General features: G+C 36.6%; 1 protein-coding gene across 24 annotated transcripts in view; it reads left to right on the top strand.

Annotated features, from left to right (window-relative positions):
• Positions 1–21,715, top strand: part of DLG1 (discs large MAGUK scaffold protein 1) — a 147,835-nt gene that overhangs the window by 59,941 nt on the left and 66,179 nt on the right. For 3 of the 24 annotated variants that reach the window (XM_086843573.1, XM_086843575.1, XM_023933104.2), the window contains exon 1: positions 5,290–5,583. The exons of 19 other annotated variants lie outside the window; for them this stretch is intronic. In XM_086843573.1, the coding sequence (XP_086699699.1) occupies positions 5,359–5,583 (225 nt within the window). In that variant the 5' untranslated portion in view covers positions 5,290–5,358. Of the gene's footprint in view, positions 1–5,289; positions 5,584–21,715 lie in introns of those variants that run through there. 2 more of the 24 variants (XM_023933103.2, XM_023933105.2) reach the window with 1 other exon arrangement.

Genomic DNA, 21,715 nt, shown 5'->3' with positions numbered 1-21,715 from the left:
TGCCCCAGTGGATTTTCTTGTCCTGCTCCAGTCTGAGCAGGTAGGTGAGGTTAACCTGAAGATGAAGATACTGTTTCCATACAGAAATCAAAGATCAATTGACATGTAATTTGCAAGTTGGGCTATGATTGTGAGAAGGTTGCAATCTGTTACTTTTTTCTAAACTAAGAACTTTGTAAAGCTTTGCCATCTTCAGCAGAAAGGCAGTGCTTTTGGTGTTAGGAACACACATAGAATACTGGGAGTCATAAAGGAAAACATGGATATTCTCAGACACTTATTTTTAGACTAATATTGTACTTTGGTGGTCACCCTTGAAAGGAGCTGTTATGCAGTCTTTAATTAAAATGCATTGCCCAAGTTCTTGATAGGTTACTGATTTTAAACTCCTGTAATTGAAGAATGTGGATATACATGCAAAAGTGTCAGTTTGTGTTTTATAGTAAGAAGCAGTTGACCAAAACTGCCCAGTTCTCCATAAGGATCTGCTCAATAAATTCTTGACAACAGGGACAAGAAAGAAAAACTGTAACAGATGGACTGTGGATTAATCCAAACATTAGAACAACCTAATATACAGTAATCAACATCAAGTTGTCCTAGAAAGGGGTTGCGCTGTTTTCACCCGGGATTTTCCCTGAGCTCTCGGTGCAGTTGGGTTCATTTTGGTGACTGAAGCAAGCCTAAAGAGACTTGCATTAAACACAAGATGTTTTTGTCAGTCTGGCGTGCCAAAAAGATGGGCAGGAGGTTCATGAGCAGGGTGCGGAAGACCAGGCAGTTTAATCTGCCCAGATTGGTAGGTTGTCTGAGGTGTATTGTGAGTAATAAGGTAATGATCTTTTATATTAAACATTTATACTAAAATAGATTATTATAGAGTAATTGTGCTGGGATGTTTACTTATAAGTTGGTTTCAGCAGTAAGATATGTACTTATTGATCATGTAAATGCCACTTGGTCAAGAGCTATCCTTCAGTCCTATCTGAACTAAAAGTTAACATAGACTTTCTAGCATCTCTTAGTAAAAGGGTTAACAGTTTTTTTTTTCCACAGTGTTTGAGTCCTGAACTCCTGGCTTTGGCTTAGAATATTGCATATAGTTGTTTATGAGACTTAGACTTATGCCAGTAAAAGTTTGTTAAATCTAGAATTCTGAAAAGTATAAGAAAGAAACATGAGTTTGTATCTACATTTTCAGTATTGTTTTTGTTCCCATGCCTGAAGAGTTTAGGTTGCGTAGTCTTATGTTTGAATATTCAAGTTCTGAACATTTATTTTGCCTCTGTTTTTGGTCAAAACCTAACTGATATTGAAAATAGAGTAAGTCCCTGACATTGTTTTAGGTGATTCTTGAATTTTCTCTGTTAAGGCAGTCAGGTTTTTTTTTCCCCCTTTAGGGTCTGTGCTTATTTTAGCCAATGATTATTTAGCTGAATGGTAGTGAAACTAATATAAGACACTTTTCAAATGCTTCAGGGGGACTGTTGGTTTTTGTTTAGAAGGGGTAATTGAGATATAATTGCTGGGTCTGTTCACAAACAGATTTTGTTGCTGTGCCTTTTTAATTTTAGGTGTGCATTCTGCTTGTAAAGTTATGCCCAGGAAACCTTTATCTGAGAGATTAAAATACAGCATTATGTCATGTTTTGACTTGTCTCAGCAAGCTGGTAATTCCAATTTGTTTGGATACAAAGTCAGAGGAATTCTAGTCTAAGTATTTGATGTTGATTATTACATTTAGTAACCACTGTGATTACTGTATCTTGCTAATTTGCCACAGAACAAATAATGTTACTCTGCAGCCTCTATAAATGTAGATGAATCTTGAAGTAAATTTATTAACCTGTAGAGATATATGTACTGATGTAGAAATCTTAATTATGTGCCATTTTGATTTGGGGCGAGAAGCTTTTCAAATCTGCAAATTCTCAATTCTTGCCTAATATTTGATGTTGATTATTACATTTAGTAACCACTGTGATTACTGTATCTTGCTAATTTGCCACAGAACAAATAATGTTACTCTGCAGCCTCTATAAATGTAGATGAATCTTGAAGTAAATTTATTAACCTGTAGAGATATATGTACTGATGTAGAAATCTTAATTATGTGCCATTTTGATTTGGGGCGAGAAGCTTTTCAAATCTGCAAATTCTCAATTCTTGCCTAATAGCAAATAGTGGTTTTTGTTGTGTTTTAGTGTAAGGTTCTTTTTGTTTGCATTGTTTTTAATTTTAGCACCAACAGTTCAATATCCTGAATATGAACAAGGGGGCGATGGAAGCTCTGTACTCCTTTTAGGACTTCCTGCAGTTCCCTGATGAGCCTCCCTGTTCTGCCTCCTGACTCTGGAGGCAATCATTCACAGATGCAATTCCAGCTGTAACATCTGCGTGGATGATTTTCTTATCTCTGGATATTGCCTTTTCTGTGCAAGTAGAACTTTTTCCAGTTTCGACTTGTAGGTGTTTGACCCTCTGTTGAAATGCTCTTTGACTGGAGTAAGCCCTTATTTTTACAACCTCCCACTGTTTTTTCAACTCTACAAGTAACCATTCTCCCAATCTGGACTCCTTTGTATTATACTGTTTTTCTGTCATCTCTAGAGCTATGCTTTGCCTTTATCTTTAGGTTGCTTTGTAACATGTAAAAATCAGTTTGTCTCATCGCCACAGTACCGGTGCCTTCTACAAATAACTGCTACTGTATCTGCTTAGGCGTCAGCAAATCTTGCTCGATACCATTACATCCATATGGAGTGTAGGTGACACAGATTGCTGCCTTGCATCACCAGCGGGATTGCATAACCTCTTCCTTAAGTACTTTTCTGGGTTTCTCTCTCAATTGAAATTAAATCATCATTGCTTCATTTTCAGGAAGGTTTTTGTCCATGTGATGCTTTCCTGAAGTGCTGATTTCTAAAATCACTTCGTAATAGATGTCATAGTGGATTGTTAGCTGTGTGGGAGTCATCCTTGAATGAAACTGCCTTAAAACACAGCAAAACTCTCTTATCTTCAGACAAATTGATATAACAGTAAAAAAAATACCTACGTTTCGGTAGGTACATTTCTTGTCCATGTATTGTGGTGTTTTCTTCCAGAATTTTGCACTATATTCTTCCATGTGACTTGTTTGGAGCCTATGGTGAGAAACAGAAAAATTAATTCTTGAAGCTCTTTTGAATGTTAGACAGATTCTTGTGCTCTAAAATATTTAATAAACTCTACAGCAGTGTTGACATTCAAGGTCATATGTAGAAAAAGATAAAAATATTTTCACCTTGACTCTTTATAAAAAGACTTAGAACTGAAAATATATTATTTGTACCTTGTTCCAAACTCCTTCAGTCATATCTAGGAATTAATCAATTTCTCTGGTAATAAATTCATAGCATTTTTCAGGCTATGGTTATATTTTTTGTGCCTGGAAAAAGGTAGGGCTCAGGAAGTGCTGCAGTCTTCCTGTGAAAAAATTCCATTATGAAAAGCTTGTCCATTTGAAAGGGTCATTGTATCTACTGTGTCTCAGGCATTTCTAACCTCCATTATCTATCTTATGCTCGTAGCTTTAAGGACACTGCACAAGTCAGACCCAGTTTCATATGACTTACAGTGATAAGCCATTGTATTTTATAAATATTAATAAAGTCTGTCTGAAAGGTGTGCTCAGAATATTGGCATGTGGTGTGTTATTGAGCTGGACTGGACTGGACTAGACTAGAAGTAAATGGTGCATTGATCTCGCCACAACAGATTTCAATTAATGTACTTCTTATTTGTACTTGTAATAGAAGCCAGCAGGAAAAAAACCTGTTACTCAGAATAGAATAGCTGTCAGTAAGAACTCGTTAAACAGCATATTATGTTGCACCTCAAAAAGTATGTGAAGGAATTTGGTAACGCCACTAAAATGCACATCATGAATCAGTGGATTTTTAGAATGGCTGTAAGTTGTGGCTGTGTTGCAAGGAATTTTTCTGCCTTTGTTTATCGTATGGAGAGTTCTCTGCTTTTTTAAAATGTTTGCCCTGATCATGAAATATAGAAATATACCACAAATGGTTTTGATAACTCTTGGCTTTCCGGAGATGAGCTGGTATTGAAAGCTTGACATTTAACTGATTTCCAAAATTATCCCTCCGATGTGAGTTGGAGGATTTTTTTAAGAATAAATAAATTGGCTATAAAAATTTGAATAGTGAGTTCTGTAAGGTAACTTGAGTTTCACATAATCTTTCAGATAATTATTCTGAATTCTATTTTGCTATGAAGAGAGCAGAGAAAACCTATAATACTTGTCATGTGCATGGGAGATCGAAACAATCTTACTGAAAAGTCATTAGTGAATTTTTTGGTTTTGAATTATTGTACTTTTGAGAAGTAATGTTGAGTCAGAAATATATATATATATTTATTGTTTTCATAATATGCTTACAGTAGTCACAGAAATTTGGGCATAGGTGTTATGAACATGACATGTTATTCACAGAGTAACAGAGTGTGAACTCATAGTGTTTAATCTTGGTCTCTGATTTTCTTGAGGATTAAAAAAACCCCAAACCACAGAACAACTTCACCAAGCATCCTCTGATACACAGTATAAAATGATTGTTTTGTTAGACAAAACAATCACTGTGAATCACTGTGATTCACTCCCTCTACAGTTGTTTTATGCACAAAAGAACAGGGAAAACCAAGAAGAAATCAGCAAACAGTTGTTTCTTAGATATTTGTTTTAAGTATGGTGTTAAAGTAATTTTGCTCTGTGGAATGTTTTCATAAAGACAGAACAGTGAAAAGTGCAGCTTGCTCTGTATTCCTGTTTTGTTTGCTTCAGGTTCATAATTTATGCAAGCAAGGAAGTGAAAAGATGCTATTGGATATTTCTACAGGCAGTGATTGAAACTTGGTTATTTTTGATCTGTGCTTTCTCCACCCAGTAGCTGTTACCATCCACCACCATCCTCATAGCTGTGAATTTGTAACGTACTGTACCTGCTACCCACTTTCCCTTAAATATCTGTTGGCAGCTAGGAAGAGAAAGCAGGGTTTTCATCCTGTGCGTTCTGAAAAGGAAAAATAAGGAAAACCTTTGTTTGCTGGTTGTTTTTTGTTGTTTTTTTTTTAAATTGCTCAGGATTTTACTCATCATTGTAATCACAGGTAGAGAGGGAATGTAAGAGGTGGAAAGTCTTGGAAGAAAAACAGCATCAACTAGCAAGAATTTTGTTTTCCTGGTTTGTAAACGATGCTGCTGTAATTCTATCTGCATTTTTTTTTTCCTGCTCATTCACCACTCAGCAGCTGGTAGGGAATTAAGACTGCCTGGCAACCACCTGCAGAGCTGCAGAGATGAATTACATTTTCGGAAATAACACACTCCTGTATTCTCGCGCCAGTCGAAGCAACACTGGCTCCAGCCACAGCTCTGTAGGCCCCAAACAGAAGCAGTGGGCAAAGAAAGGCTCAACAGATGAGTTACGGACTGAGCCTTCCCGGTGGCAGCAGATAGTGGCATTTTTCACTCGGAGACATGGGTTCATTGACTGCATTTCTGTTGCTGCCAGCTCCACCCAGGTAATATGCCACATGTTAAAGTGATTGTGTCTGCATGTTTTCTGGTTCCTTGCTAGTCAGAAGGAGCAATTATTTATATATGCATGATTTCAGATAATATCTTATTTATGAATGGCGTTTTCTGTCTGCTTTCATTTTCATATTTTAAAGAGCTCCGTATAATTTCTAGCATTAAAGCATGAAAATGGAAACACTAAATGAGATCTGATTTTTATTTATTTTGCAAGATGAGCCTCCAGCAATTTAAAATATGAGATATCCTAATGAAATAGTGAAATATTGAAATGTAGTTTGCATTCTGCTGCCTAGCTCTGGAGGGCAATAATGTAGTTAAGAAATATTAATTCCTTAGCTCTAGTAAGATGTCGGATCAAATAGACTATGTATTTAATGGTTAAAGAATTTTATCCTAAAGAATTAAATAATTGAAAACCTTAACTCTAGGTAACACAACAAATTCAATTCTGTAACAGCTTTCTAGGTTTTTTGGCTACTAATAATACACAGATGAGGGAATGTCTCCCTTACATACAGGGTGTACATTCGATAGTGCAGCCTGTAAGAAAAACATGACATTTTTCAACTTCAGTGTCCATCTGCTCTATATGATGTTTGTGTTAATCATCATCCAAAGTCAGGTAAAAGCAAGCAAGCTAAATTTTAATTGTGTGGCTTTTGAGTGACTTCATAAAGTTGACCCTGAGAGAAGTTTAAATTTATTTGCATTAGAAAATTAGTATCTTTTTGGAAAATATGACTAAGACCTATGGAACAATGCTGAAATGTCAGAATTATTTAAACATGGGAGATTAGGTTTGTTTTGCTACTGTCAAGTGAAATTCATCATTACTCAAGAAGTCTTGAATGATTTAACCTGAAATACTACAAAAACTTATTAAAAAAGGAAACATTTTTTACCCTCAAGCACTGTAATTTTATCAGGATAATTTGTCTGTTAGTAGTTGATTCAAAGATGGTAAACTGTCACTTCTTCTGAAGTCTGCTTATTGTTATCTGTCTTTTTTTGCTTGTGAATTTGGAGTAAACAATGGGTAGGAGAGCTTAGAAGAGAATTTTGACTTTCTTCTTGCATCTTATACATGATGTGGAAGATGGATCCTGTAGTTTCTCTAATGGGTCATTATACAACTCCAAGTGATGCATTAGGTAGACATAAAAGGTTTTAAATACTGTGGGTTTTTTAAGTAAAAATATAAAGTATTAACATTTTGAATAAAAATTGTAGTTACTCTCATTTGTTTAAAGCTTGAGGAAGTAATATTGAAATGTGTGAAGCTTGCAATTGGACTAATTAGGCCTAGAAATTTGCTCATAAATAAAATATGGAATAACCTCTGCTTTGAGTGAGGGTTGGACCAGGTAAAGTTCCTGAGATCCCTTCAAACCAAAGCCATTATTCTGTGAATATCCCACTATTTGTTCTATTTTTCTGCTATGAAAAAGATTTCTTACCTCTGGGAAAGCCTGCCAATTTTTTTCATAGGTCTGACAGTTCTACATGAAAAAGAACTGCTTATAAATGTTCATGGCTGGAAGGAGGGAAAAAAACCAAAATATTTTGAAGTGGTTGTTAAAAAAACCTTAATGAGCATATTCAGAAGTCATGCATTAAAAACATGAGAGCTTCCTCTGGAAGGATGCTGTACTGTGCTCGCACCTTATCCACCCATTGCAGCTGTTCTAGCCTTAGGAGAGAAAAAGGCATTTGGAGGTTGTGTACTGTGCAGTTTTATTTTTCAGTTCTGTTTGTGTTCTGTCTTGTAGTATTCTGAATATTTTTGATGTCTTTTATTCATTCATTTAAGATACATCCCCATCATTTGAATGTAATCACATTTGCAGAATCCAAATAAGTAATTAGATGTACTTTTCCAACCTGGCCTGTAAAAATTCTACGTGTGATTGTGGGATTTGTCGAGTCTTACTGTTGTGATATCATGATTTTTAACAAATACAAAATAATTTGATGATTTTTAAAGTAGTTTTCTCCTGCTTTCCTCTGTGAATCTGCTACAAAGTCCCCAGTTTTAGCTGTCCCTGCATTTGCTTGGCTTTCTTGGATGGGATGAAATGGTCATACTTGCTTTGTTCCCTCCATCTGCAGTGAGAGGGAAATGACTCCTGGAGATGGGGCAGCACACACCTGTCCTCCTCTGGGACCTGCTTGGGTCACCCTTGCCCCCCAGCAAGGTGGTAAGGGGACTTGGATTTTGAGGTAGGGTATTTTTGGGTAGGGTCTTGTATCCTAAAGAAGCAAGGCTGAAGTTGATGATGGATATGGTAGTACTGCTTTTTGCTGTAGTTATCTATTGATTTATGCCCAAGTGCATGGTGCCCAGCTAACCACAGCAGACTTCTTCATGAGTCTTGGGAGCAGATTTAACATGCTCAGGAATTCGAGGCTTTTATTGTTTCTTTCTTCCCATTCTCTGTGATGTGGTTTTAGTCACTCAAATAGAAGAACTAAGGAATTTGATTAGGAGCTGATACATCAATTTTTGTCAGCAATTTAAAAAATTTCTTTAATAAAACCCAAATCTGTGGTATAAAATGGCAAGTAATGATAAAACAAAGCATACAACAAATTTATACTGTCACAAGGGTGAATAACTGTGACATGAGCTTAATAAATATACCATTATGCAAATGACAAATACTGGGTAAAATGCTGTCCTAACGAGAGATATGCGCAGTGCATCAAGGATGATAGCTGTATCAAGAGCACTGCTTTTCCCTGAAGTCTTTCCAGAGCTCTGAGGAGCCCCTATTCTTGCCAGTGAATCTAGCTATCATGTCTCAGAAAGCATTTTAACTGTTGGTATTTGGCCTGTGGTATGCTATAAATGAAGAAACTGATTTGTCTGAACCCCACATGCCATTAAACTGGTTCTAACAGCAATGCACTGAGGCTGTTCTTAGCATGTAACTGAGCATACATGTGCAGCATTTGATACCGAAAAATTGTTTAGCTCCTTGAATATCCTGTGCTCATTTTTCTGTTTTCCAGGACATATTTTAGGAAAGATGAAGAGGATCAGGGCAGAAAAATAATTCTAAATCCTCTTAACCATTTCAAAAATCTTATTTTAAAATAATTCAGAGCTTATCAACTGCTTTTGTGAGTTGTTTGAGCTCAGTCATTTCTTGACTTTGTGTACCTGCCTTTTAAGATCTTGATAAAAGTTTTACTGTGTCATTAGTCCTAGACTATTACTCTCAGAGCCATTGGTATATTATGGACATAGTTCTAGCATGTACAAAATGCTATGTCTGATCACACAACATAGAGGTGTTGTAAGGCGCGTTAAAAAGATGATTAAAAAAATGTCAGGCTTCTACCCTAATCCCTCTTTTATTGAACTTCTTGAAAAACTGATTTCTTATAGCAATATTTATTATTGTTCCTGTATTTTGATAGATATTGAAGTATTTATATATTGTTGCTGGTAATATTGTGATGAATGCAGGAGAAAGCAGCTTTAAATAGTATGTGCTTTGGATGATTTTCTCTATAACTTTGCACCCTGTGACACTGAAACATGAATTTTATTGTACTAAGTTTCCTTCTTATTTCTGATTTTTAGCTATATAAAATCACACAGTTGTGAAAGTGTGAGTTTATTTTGCAAATTGTTTCTGCCACTGGTTGAATTTTTTGGAAGATGCATTGTAGCAGTGATAGAAGCGGTATGAATTTATTCTGTAAAATGAATGCATTAATATGTGTTCCAATCAATAAGCTGAAAAGCAGGAAATTCTTGGTAGTTTAACCAAAGCATTATAGGACTTTCTTTGGAACCTTCAGTTCATTTTGTAAACATTTTCTGTGTACAGTAGAGATGAAAACTTCTCAAGACTGTGAAATTTACTTGACATTTTAGAGACAAGTAATTTAAACATCATAATAGTCTCAATAAATTTTAGGAATATCTGGCATGACTCATGTAATGCCATGTAGACTTTGTGAGCATCCTGCTGGTTCCCTGCTGTGGGCAGTGGTCCCCCTCTGCTGAGGTCAGGCCTGTGCAGTGATGGGGCTGTGTTGCCTCCTTCCATGCCCTGTGTGTGACTGCAGTGATGGCATGTGCAGGTTGTTACCTCAGCTAATCACCTGCAGCAGGCAGTGCTGATAAGAGCTAAGGGAGTGGTGATAACTGAACCAGTGCTCCAGCTACCTGCAGGCACTGCTTTGTGCCAGAGGGGTTTAGGTTCCACGTTCTCTTTCCTGTTCTCTCACAGCTCTGTCTCACTCAGATTTGTAACATACTTTCTTCATATTTCTATTGCATTGTATCTCAAGAAAATTGCTTTTTCCAGAATGAGCCAGAAATCTGGCAAACAAAGAAGGAAACACAGAATTTTTTGCTTTTGGAGTTCTGCTGCTGCTACTACTGGGGCTTTCTGTCTGCACTGTGCCCAAGAGTCTGAATCTTCAGGCAAGGCAGACACTGGATCCCCTCTTAATCCATTGTCCGCAGCTAATATCTCAGGTGGACTAACAAGGTCTTGCTGTATGAAGCCCAGTGCATGGAAGCCTGTGAAAAAGGTAGGACTCTTTAGGGCTGTTATATAACTTTCCTAATTTATTTTATATTGTGATAGTTGCTCTCATAGTTGAGTCTTGTATTGATTGACAAAGTGTTTTGAAAGTCAAATACAGGCCAATCTTTCACCAGCTGTCGGTATACTGGACAGCTCTAGCATGGCTCCTGTAGTATAGCATTTCTGTTTTGCTGCCAAAGCTGCTGTACATGTTTCAGTTAATACAATTATAACTAAATTACTGTCTGACAGAGCCACTGAACCTAAAGTGAAAATCATCTTCTTCCTGTTCTTCTATTTTGGTCTTCAGTATCAAGAGCACTCTCAATTATAGTTCAGAACGGGCAGGATATTTACTTTACTTTGAAGACTTTAGTTCAACAGAAGCTTCTTAGATCTTTTTAGAAAAGTTCTAAAAGACCTTGTCTTTTAGAATGATCTGTGCATCCATATTTGGGAGCTGACATGGTATCCTGTTGTTCAGTTTAAGACTTCTAGTTTACACCTGGCTCAGAGTCCTGGTAAGCTTTGTGTCCACAGCCTTTCTGGGATTTATAGTAACTCAAAGAGAGAAATTGTTTTGTTAAACAAGAGAAATTGAAATCTGTATGTGCACACCAGCTATGCAGTATCTTTTGAGAAGGATTTGGTTCTTTTTCCTAGAACCTCTGCTGGGGCCACTGCTTTTATCTGTATTCCAAATCAAAGAAGGAACTTAAATGTCTTCTGATAAATAAAAATTATTTTTTAAAATTTTCAGTGTTGCATTTAGGTTCTTGAACTCCCCTATTTTTTCCTTTTTTTTTTTTTTTTTTTGAGATGGACATGATAGCCTGAGTGAAGAATGTGTCCATCACTCCTCTCCCTTGGAGAAAATTCAAAACTAATTTCAACATGCTGCTGATTGCTAAACTCCAAGCATAATCCTACTGTGAAGCATTCCCAGTACAGTTCAATTTTGAATTATTTTGACAGATCCACAAAAGATGACAATGCAAGGAAAACATCAAACCTCCTCATGTTATGTTTCTCATGTGCAATTGAAATGAAGTGCCTCGTTCTTGTTTATTGGTATAACCACATAATTCACATTTTGTATGTGAATTATGGCTCTGTATTGAATGGCTCTATAGCAGAGGGGTCCCTGTGGATGCATTCCTCCCTTGAGGAAGGATGCTTCCTTTAAAGCTGTTTCTAATATGTCTTTCCAAATTCAATTCAAGTGAAGATTGCATAGCTCTATAGATGATTTCAAGAATGCTCTACAGGTTTCTCCAGCTAGAATTTGGGAGAAATCCTTCTGATTAGTTGGCACTGTTCCTCCGTTTTATTCCTTACAGAATGGATAGGAGCATTCCTCTTTCACAACAAAGGCTGATAACCTTGTGCCATCTGTTGTGGAAGCTCAGAAAATGTAGTACAGAGGCCAGATTTAGTACTGAGACTTGACGACTTGTTAATACCACACCACCTAGCAAATTGTCCCTGAATCCTTTGGAGGATCTGCTTTTTCTGGTCTTTCCCAAAATAGCATTAGCAACAGTCAATTCTATACAGGTCAAAATTAATTATGTCAGTGTTCTCCCTGAAAATAGTTTGTCATGGCAAAAAAAGAGAAGAAATATTACCTAATCTTTGTTATACTCAGCTGCAATATCTTTTAAGCTATACCTTTGTTTACTTGGGATCATCCACTGCCCTCTTAATTGGTCTCCTCTTGCCACAGTTTGAGTTTCTTCCAGGAACTGCTTGGACTCCAAGATAAACCAGTAGCACTTCCTGACTCTGCTGAGCCATGGAAGTTTTCTTGTGCCTCATTAAGGTATGCCAGCATTTTCTACTGGAAACTGCTGCTACAGTAGGTGCTCAAGTTGTTAAAGTTCTAATCCCCACTTCACCAGCATGGCCATCTGACCACAGGATGGTTCATTCCCTAGGAAACTGTCAAAAATGCCCAAACTGGTGCAGTTCTGTCACTCGCCTTTTGACTGACTTAAGGAGCTCTTCCAGGCCATTCCAGGTTTTTGTGGCTGCACACACAAAGTTCAATATCAAAAGACCACACTTGAAGGGACTGAAAGAATCCTCTGAAAGAAGAGCAAGGATTCCCTGCTGTCTGTCTTGTATAATTTAAAAAACCCTTTGCCACCAACCAAAGCACTTCTGGACTTGTTTTCCGGTTTGGTATTCCTCAGGGTGTCTCTGTGCTGTTTATTGCTATTCCATGTGACTTGTTGTCAGTATTGAATTTCATCTCGTTGCCTATAACCCACTTGTCTAATACATCAGCCTTGCTCTACAGCTTGTTTCTGTTGTGCATTTGCTGCCCTTCTCTTTTTGTTGGTGTATAACTGCACATTAGGATGTAGTTGAGCTGACGTGCTCTCCAGACAGATAACAGACCTTTATATGACTCATTTTGTCTCTTGTAAGCTGATCTTGGCATTTATGAATTTTCAGTCTATTGCTCTATTCCAGTGTTTCCTTTGTATATTATTGTGCCTTGCAACAGTCTTTTTGGAAATGATACATTGAAGCCATGATTTCAATAAAATCAGATCGCTTTATACATACTTGTCATAGGAAAAAATAGAAAAAGTCAGACAAAATAGTTTAAGGTATAGCAGTACACTGGTAAAATAGAATTGCTGATTAATTTTTTTTCGTGTCCTTTTAATCAGCTTCAATTTTGGGTTTTGTAAGTTGCCCACATTTTTTAAGCTGTATGGAAGTTAGTATTGTTGTTATGGGACACTAGTATCTATGCAGCTGTGTCAGCATTCTAAATGGGACTTCAGATATTTTATGGGATGCAGGATGCATGGTATACAGGATTTTTCATTGATGATGGAATCTTCACTTTCTTCCCGCTTCTTTGTGTGATGCTTCCTGGAAACTGCTGTACCGTGGGAATGTTTTGGATGAGTCTAATGGCTTCTCGTCTTTTATTCTCTTTATCACTGCTGCCTCACAGTGTGTGTATTTGCTTATTTAAAGTTGTTTCTCTAAGACTGATGCCTGCAGAAGTCAGTTGAGGAGCCTGTGTTCCATTGCTCCCAGGTAGTAGTGTTTGCCTTTCATAGCAAAGTAGGGCAGGGAGTAAAGATTGCTTGTGCTTCTGGGGTACAGTTCTACTTCAAAGCAAATTTAATTTGCTAAGTAAATTGTACTTGTTTTTCTTAGGTAACTAACTGTATCTGAATACCCAGTGTGATGTAGGAGGTGAGAAGGGAGTCAGCTTTCCCATTGGAGAGAGAAGGAACTCTGGATTCTCTCTGTAGCATGTAGGGTAATCAGTCTGAAATCATGATAAGTGATTGGAGTGTGCAGAAAAGTGTTCTATAACTGTAGATGATACTCAGGAACACCTGCTTTATAATGAAAACTTAAGAACCTCTGCTTAGTTCATCTGAAGGAAAGTTAAGAGATGATGTGGTCACAGACTATAAATATGTAGGGATAGATTTCAGAAACTAGAAAGCTTGTTTATTTAGTAGAAAAAGGCATCTGTATTCCAAGTCAGATAGAAAAGTTAATTCTAAAGATTGATGCTAATATAATAAGCATTTTGGAAGCTTAGTGGGACATGATGTGGTTGCCAAATCAGGGTAATAAATTAGTATTTCCCATGGGAAAAGTACAATGACAAATAAAGTTTCTATTTGAGAATGTTCAAATACATTACAATCTCTGATTCATCATCTAACATCATGGCTTTAAACTCCTCTTTGAAGGTTGTAAACTGCTGGAAAGCAGTTTATATTTTTTAAAAAAAATTCCTCTTTTTATTGAACTTGTTTGCTACTGCTTTTAATTTCTCATTTAACTCTGTAATTTAAAAAGATGAATGCTGGGAAAATTCTGTGTGCAGCTTTTTAGACTTTGGGCATATTAAGCCTCATTACAGAGCAGCTCTTGAATAGTTAGATGCTAAACCAAGTGCTATGCAAAGTGACCATGAAATACTGCTGATGAAGGTGGTGATAGTACAGATCTAAAACTACATTCCCAGATAGGTGTGGAATGCCACAGTAGATGCCTATCTCCTAAACTAGCTAGGGCAGTCCCAGCTTTGAGCTGAGTATTTCTTACTACTCATTTTACTGTATGAAAAATAATAAGATTCAGGCGCCAATGTAACTTAGATTGTGTTAAGAGGCATACATGATCAATAGGAGATTTATTCAGGATTTCTTATGGAACTTGCATTTAATATGGCTGAACTGTCTGTTCAGTTATGTTGTATGTGACCCTTTTGTTTAAACTGTCTTGGTTTTGTTTCCTAAAACAAAAATTTTGAAGAGGCACATATGATGCCCTTCTAAAAAGGAGCAAAGCTTTCTGAGACTGCACCTAAGCAGATCTGATTTCCTGATTGTATGAACTTTGGGATATTCTTCATTATTACAAAATAATTAGCAGGTAGAGGGATAAACAGGTATTCTTAAGATAAGTTAGTTTCTTTTTATAATGGAAAAATAAGGACTTGCAGATCATCCAAACATCTTTGAAAACAGAGACCATGTAGACCAAAGTCTACATGGGAACATGTGGTCATCAGAATGTTGTTATTGTTGTTGTAATTACAGGAATCTGCAGAACTATGATTCTTGCATCAAAGTCTGTTAAAATTAATGGTGCTGTGAGAAAAAAAGGATATGATAAGCTACAAATCAAGTATTTCAATTCCAGAAAGAGACTTTGGAGTTGTCACTGATGAGTGTATGAAAATGTCGCCTTAGTACCATGCAGTAGTGAAAAAGGCAAACAAAATGTTGGGTATTACTAAAGAAATAGTGGCAAATAACACAGAACATGATCTGAGTATATTTATTGTGTATGATTCTAATTTTAAGGGGGTTCTGTTTTCCTTGTCTTAGGAAGGATATAGCATAAGTAAAAAGGAAAAGTGAAACAAAGCATAAAGAGGAACAATCTAGTTATCTGTAAGGACAGATAACTTAAAAATAAACCAGAAAAAATAAACCTAATTATAAAAAAATGGGAAAATATGATAAAGACATAAAATGAAGAGAGTTCCCAATTCTTCAGTAGATGCCAAATTCTAAATCTGTCCTGTAAAATTTCTTCTAAAGTTGTTAAAGGCACTGACACAAAATACTGTGGACAAAATGCTGTTTTCGAAGGCTCAAAAAGAATTACTTAAAAGCGGAGTTAAATGGATTTGCAAAGAGCAGGTGGCACAAAGCTGTTACAGACAGTGGTTCAGGAAGACCATGACTGTCAGGTTCTGAGATGGTGATCTGGGAAAATTACTGGGCATATGTCTAATTCCTGCTTGCCCATCTGCCAGCTCTTACTGCTGGTGAGACTCTTGACGAGTTGGGCCTTTGCTCTCATCCAGGATAGCAACTTCTACTGGTTGTGTGGAGCGCTGTTTCTTCCAGTGGAGAGGGACATGAACTATCAGAATAATTTATCTCTCTCTGTAGTGCACTGTGTTATTTGATGTTTTTGAATAAATTGCACTAGGAGAAAAGAGAACAAGAATGCCTAGAGGATGTTTGGAAGCCTGGCAAGAGTGCAAGTTAAATGCAGGGAGTAGAATCTCGGTTTCTGGCCTTTATGTGTCACTCAGCAATCGTGATCACCTGACCTAGGAATCTCCAAGTTTCATAAGGAGATGTGATCTGATAGATTCATCCCCTGAGTGATGTGTCAGTCATGAGATGATCAGAGTGGCAGGAATTAATCTTGAAATCTATCTGGAAAGGACTAGTGGTTAAATTAAAAGTCTCAGAGAATGTGATTAATGATACAAGTAACAGGTGAATTCCCAGCTGCTGCCCTAAGGCATTTCTGAATTAGAAATATTCTTGCTTTTTTCTTGCTATACCATCTCCTAAGTGCAATAGATACAATGCTGCCTATCCTGGAACCACAGATGGTTCATCTTGTGTTCTGGTGCAGTTGAGAAATGGCAGGAGTGCTGGCAGGTTGGGTTTTGTCTGGTGTTAATTTTTCTACCATACGTTACTGCTGTCAATTAAATTCAAGTAATGCAGGACTTGAAAAACTTAATTGACAATTGCTAATTTGTCTTATGGCCTCAGAAACTAGCACAAAAAGATATATTTTGTTTTCTGGTTCTTGAAATTATTGAAATTAAAAGCAAGTAAGTAGTTATATGTTAATAGCATGACTACTTAATTTGTTTCTGTGTATCTGTTAGTCCACTTTCTTCTTTCATATTTTTCAGTGTTAATTTTTCTATTGTTTCACCCTATTTCTTCACCTGCTCATTTTTACCTTTGTTTCAGTGCTCAATTTTTATCAACTTTTGTCCTTCAACATCAGCAGCCATAATAAGATGAAGTAGAATGTACTGTAAAATACAATTTTCTACTTGCTTTTTTGCTGACTGGAAAAGAAAAACTGCAGAAGAAAACTACTGGCATATCTGTCAAGAAAAGCTTGCACTGTTTTATATATTTTATAACAGCCTGAGAAACTTAAGCTGGTACTTGTAATATTTATTGTTACCCACTTTCTTTCAGGTCAGTATAGTTAATAAGAGTAAATAAGTCAAGGAAGTGCCATGCAAAATGGATGTTTTGGTTAGTTTGGTTAGTTTGAGCACAGAACATTGAGTTTGTCATCCCAGCTTGCAGGATCTCCATGGTGTAAGAATGAATGAAATCAGCTGAGGTACTGAGCTGGCAGTTGTGGGTAGCAAGGAGAAGCCACCAGGACTGTAGTGAAAGTAGCAGGGTATGCTTGTGAAGAATTCAGCTGGTGTCAAGATAAAATGTTACTGGCAGTGATATTTGCAAAGCCTTTTGTAAATGAAGGACTGGATTTGGTATAAAGCCAGTTTAAGTGTAAATCAAGTAATTAATTTCCCTTTTTTTCCTGACATTTATATCCCGAAAACTAATGGATTTCAATTAATGGGTTTTTATCAATGACTTCCCTGATTTGCTTTTCTGTTTGCTGTTCATTAATGTGAGGTAAGTGATGTTCTGCTCATGCTTAGTGTTCTAGGATAGGTTTCTTTATTTGATTAAAATATTTTTAGCTAATAGATTGTTCATAAATTAATACAGCTTTCAATAAAATAATGAATACTTATCTTAAAATGGTAAACTAACTCAGATTCACTGACTTGCTTCAGATCACTTCAGTACTCCTTCTTTAAGACTGTCCTTTAAGTAGTTCAAGGGCAGTGGGGTGCTATATGTGTATATATATATATAGCTATATGTGCTATATATATATAGCTATATGCTAAAGAACCTGAACCTTTCTTATCCTAATTGTATTTTAGACAAGATGACAATTCATGTGCAAAGTTTTCATATGTTATGAATAATGGTTCTTGAAGATTTACTCAAAGAAAACCAACAAAATAACTTTTGGAAAAAAGTAGTGAGATAGTTTTGACAATTAATTGACATGTTTCTAGTATTGAGTGAGATCGCTTTTCAGTATCAGAGCTGGATAAGTATAGGACTTCTCTGATATTTAAATGAACTATGAGTAACAGAATGGGCATTCTGTCTAGGTTTACTTATTTCCTGAATAATTGAAAAATTATTGTAAATTATATGTTCTGAGAAACATGTAAAAAGTACCCAACCTTTAATGTTATATTTTGATTTAATAACATCTCAATTTCCTAGCACAGCATACGCTTTCTACTGTGAATGTCAAAAACAAAAATATTGACGCCTGAGAGCTGCATTATTTTTCTATAGTAAAGTCTTAGAATATGTTTTTTTCTTTGTCTTAGTGCTTTCTGATGCTAAAACCTTAGTTGGGCTTCTTTGTGGACGCATTAGCATTATAATGAAAGCTATTATTCTTAAGGCTGATGTTATTTAAAAAGAGCTTTCTAGGCCTTGCTTTAAGTTGCAAATTAAATGCATTAAATTCATTCTCAATAGCACTTATGAACGTAATGAGGAGCCTTGTAATTCTGCTTTGAGCTTAGAGTGCTGAGTTGCTTGGTGAATACAGATGACTGTATTTTAATTAATCTGCTGCTAAGGGTTCAGTACTGAACTTTTGCTTAGTATTTGAAAAACAAAAGCCACAAGTTAGTTTTATTAAAACTAATATTAAGTTTGCATACATTTTTTATGTTATGGATCTGGAATATCACCAAGATTAAACTCAGTCCCTGAGAGACGTGACAGGAAATTATTTTGAGCAAAGTCTTTCTGAATGCTTAATAAAAAGGCAAGTCTTCAAGATTCCAGTTTTTGATCTTAAGAGAGAACAGGTTGGTTGATGAAACTTCCATTCTATTGAGACTGTTTGTATTTGCATGAGATTCTTGGCACCTGAAAATTTTACTTATTGAACAACCACACAATACTGTATAGTAGCATTGGTGATAGCTTTGTAGTTTCAGGTTGCCAATTTCTGCCTTGTCCATTTGTCTCATACACAAAACCCTAGTTCTGCTACAGTCTACCTCAGCAAGTAAGAGTCTCTCACTGCCTTTGCTGCTTTACTTTGGCTAGGGTAACTGTGGTGCAAATTGTTCCTCACTAGGCTGTTTTTGTAGATAAGGATTGCAATGAAGAATTGAAAGAGTAAATACACAATGTATTTGTCTTCAAATCAGTTCAGGTCATCTTCACCATCTGTGATTTTACTGATATTCTGCTGTCTTTGTTTTTCCCCTTCAAAGCTATTTATTTATATATTAAGTTCAGAGTTTTAAGTTCATTTGAGTTCATTGTAAAATGCTGTGGGGTTTGAGGAGGAAACTAGGTTAGAGAATCAATTTGTTGACTGAGTTAAAAAAAAACCCAACAACACAAAATCAAGCAAGCAGATAACCCCTACAGTTTAGAATATCTAGCATGCTAATGGCATCTTTAAAATAGTCTGCTCACATAGATAAGATTTTCAAGAGCCGTGTTTCACTCTGAAAAAGGTGAGAGCTAAAGTGAAGTCACAGGCATTCAGACTAGTCCTTTTAATCCACAGTGTCTGGATGGGTATGTCTTTTCAATTTAGGGATCCAAAGAAACTTTCATATCTTTGTTACAGTACTGATGTTCCAAGATGAACTTGCCTGTCCTCAAAATCTCATTGTTAAGCCATTGTGTACTAACTTACCCCTCTTTATGTAGACAGACCCTGACAGTGCTCAGACTCAGCTTTGTTGCTGTGCTTTCTGTCCAAACTCTCTTTGGAGAGAGCTGGGTATCATCCAGGTGGAGATCTAGGGGTTTTTATTCCTTCGTCCTTGGGACACCATGGTAATCAGTCTTTGCTCTATCATGGCAAGGTACAACAAGGGCCCTTGAAAGAGTAAGAAGTCAGAAACACAAATCAGAAACCCAAAGTTATCTTTGCATCAGTGCAGAATGTTAGGAGGATTAATCCTAACCACCCATGGATTGAGGGTATCCTGATTAAGCTTACCATTTCCCCATGTCAGGTAATGGCGAATTGCTCTTCTGTTAATGGTATTGTCTTGTTTGGCGGTTCTGCTTCTTATTCTGTGTATTCAGCATATTTCGGTCTCTACTGGCTTACCAACAATGACAGGACTCCTGCCTGGCCTGAATTAGGGCTTGTGTCTGTGCCGTTCTCAAAATTCAGATACATTCTTCAGTACTTGGCTTGAAATGTGATTGTTTATGTTCAGATAGTTTTACATGGTTTTAGTTCTTGTGAAACTTGGTAATTTTTTATTTGATTTCTTTGGGACTGGCAAGTTGGGGCTGTAGGAAAATACTTGTGTTGTGTTTCGTTTTCAAATGCTCTTGACGCTTCATTTTGTTTAAAATAGTTCAGAAGTACACTCAGGAAAAACATGCATGTCTTTAAATTTATGGCTTAACAGCACAAGTCACACTGTGGTACTAAGGACCTGCCAAGGCCACAGGCTGGCACTGACTTAGGGAGGAATAGGACAGAGATGGTGCATGAGTTCAGTGCTAGCTGTGTGTTCAGTTAGATCCTCTGGGCTGCACACTTGGATAGCATGGATTGGGAATGAAAAGGCAGTTGTGCCTTATTCTTGTCACTGTCAGACTCCATGAAACAGTCTGTAAATCCCTGGAGGTGTTTTTAGATGAGTATTGACTTTTGTGATCTTGAGGAGGATGGATGCAAAGTTCTTAAAATAGCACACTTCACTAGTGACATGTCCTGTGGCATCCTAGGATGTAGTTCAGAGAAAAGATACAAAACTACACTGCCAGACCTTAAACTAAATGTCTCTAGAAAGAACCTATGCCTTTTAAATTCAGCTTTGTCAGTGGGTATTGGATCAAAATAGTTTTTTATCACTTCTAAACTTTTGTGCACTTTGGAAGATATTTTGTTTCCTACTTTCAAAAAGAGGTGATGAATGTTTTCATCAAGTGAAGTCATATTAACAGAAGTTTCTGATTTTGTAGTATCTGCTCAAAGGCAGTAGGAAGGGTGAAGCACGAAACTATTTTTGGAGTATTCTTCTGGCTATTAGAATTGCTTTTTGAAGTCATAAAAGTTGGTCATCAAAGCTTTAAAAAAGATCTTTGCAGAAGACATTGCTGGTGAAATATTAGTACTATTTTCTTTTTGTACGAGTATTGTTGTTATTCAGCTGTTGAGTGGGTGGTAGAGAATGTGGATAGAAAATGATTCTTGAAGAAAAACTACTTATAGAAGATTGCTGGTACTTTAACAGATTGCTGCAAAGTGTGCACTGTGTATTTGATGCAGTAATTTAGAGAATAAAATATTGATGATTCAGCTTTGTGTTACCAACAAATGGTTCAGAGTTGGTATTTAATATGAAAGCACAACCTGATCCTGAACCCCCTCTGGTTATGAAAAATCACTTAGCACTTGATATTAGAGCACAGCAGCTCATGCTAGTAATTTAAACAGTCTGCAGAGAACACTTGCTTTCTGCAGTCAAAAGATGATCTGCCAAGCCTGTGCAGCTTCAGCTTACACAACTGTTTTCTAGCTTTGGGTTGTGTGTGTGTGTGTGTGTCCCACTGCTTTGCAAGAGTTTTTTTACTCTACCAGTGTGGTTCCAAGGCAGACTCTGCCTTACCTTAAATGTGAACATAAGTGGGAAGACTGATCCCATGCCTCTCAAATATCTGATTAATAATTTTTAATAACATTCTTATCTTCCCTTTTTTTTTTTTTGTTTGATTTTTTGTTTTGTTTTGGTTTTTTGTTTTTGTTATATTTTCATTTTGTTTACACCATGGTTGTTCTATATAAGCATTACTACACTTTGATTATGCTGAAGTAGTCACTTTCTGTACTGGCATACCACTGAAATTTCAATTCAGCCTGAGATTTTTCGCTGGAGTGTCTCAAGGCACAGTGTGTAGCCCTGCATAGATTAGGTATTTTGCCTGTATTTCTTGTTCCTTGACTGTGTTTTGGTGCTTGGACTGTTGCTTTTGGAACTATAATTGTCTTCAAGTTTTTGTTTTCTTTTAATTGTTGATACCTTATTGATATCATCTCAGGGACCAAAGGCATGATGACTGCCAAAAAAAATAAAATCATGCCCTTAGCAGTTTTCTGCTGCATCATGTTCGTTCTTTTGCTGCTGAAGTCAAAAGGTCTGGAAGCA

The sequence above is a fragment of the Cyanistes caeruleus genome, chromosome 10 (assembly GCF_971803275.1).
Source record: "Cyanistes caeruleus chromosome 10, bCyaCae1.hap1.1, whole genome shotgun sequence".
NCBI classification, from domain to species: Eukaryota; Metazoa; Chordata; class Aves; order Passeriformes; family Paridae; genus Cyanistes; species Cyanistes caeruleus.
Note: the sequence above shows the minus strand (reverse complement) of the source record. Positions and strands in the feature narration are given on the sequence as shown.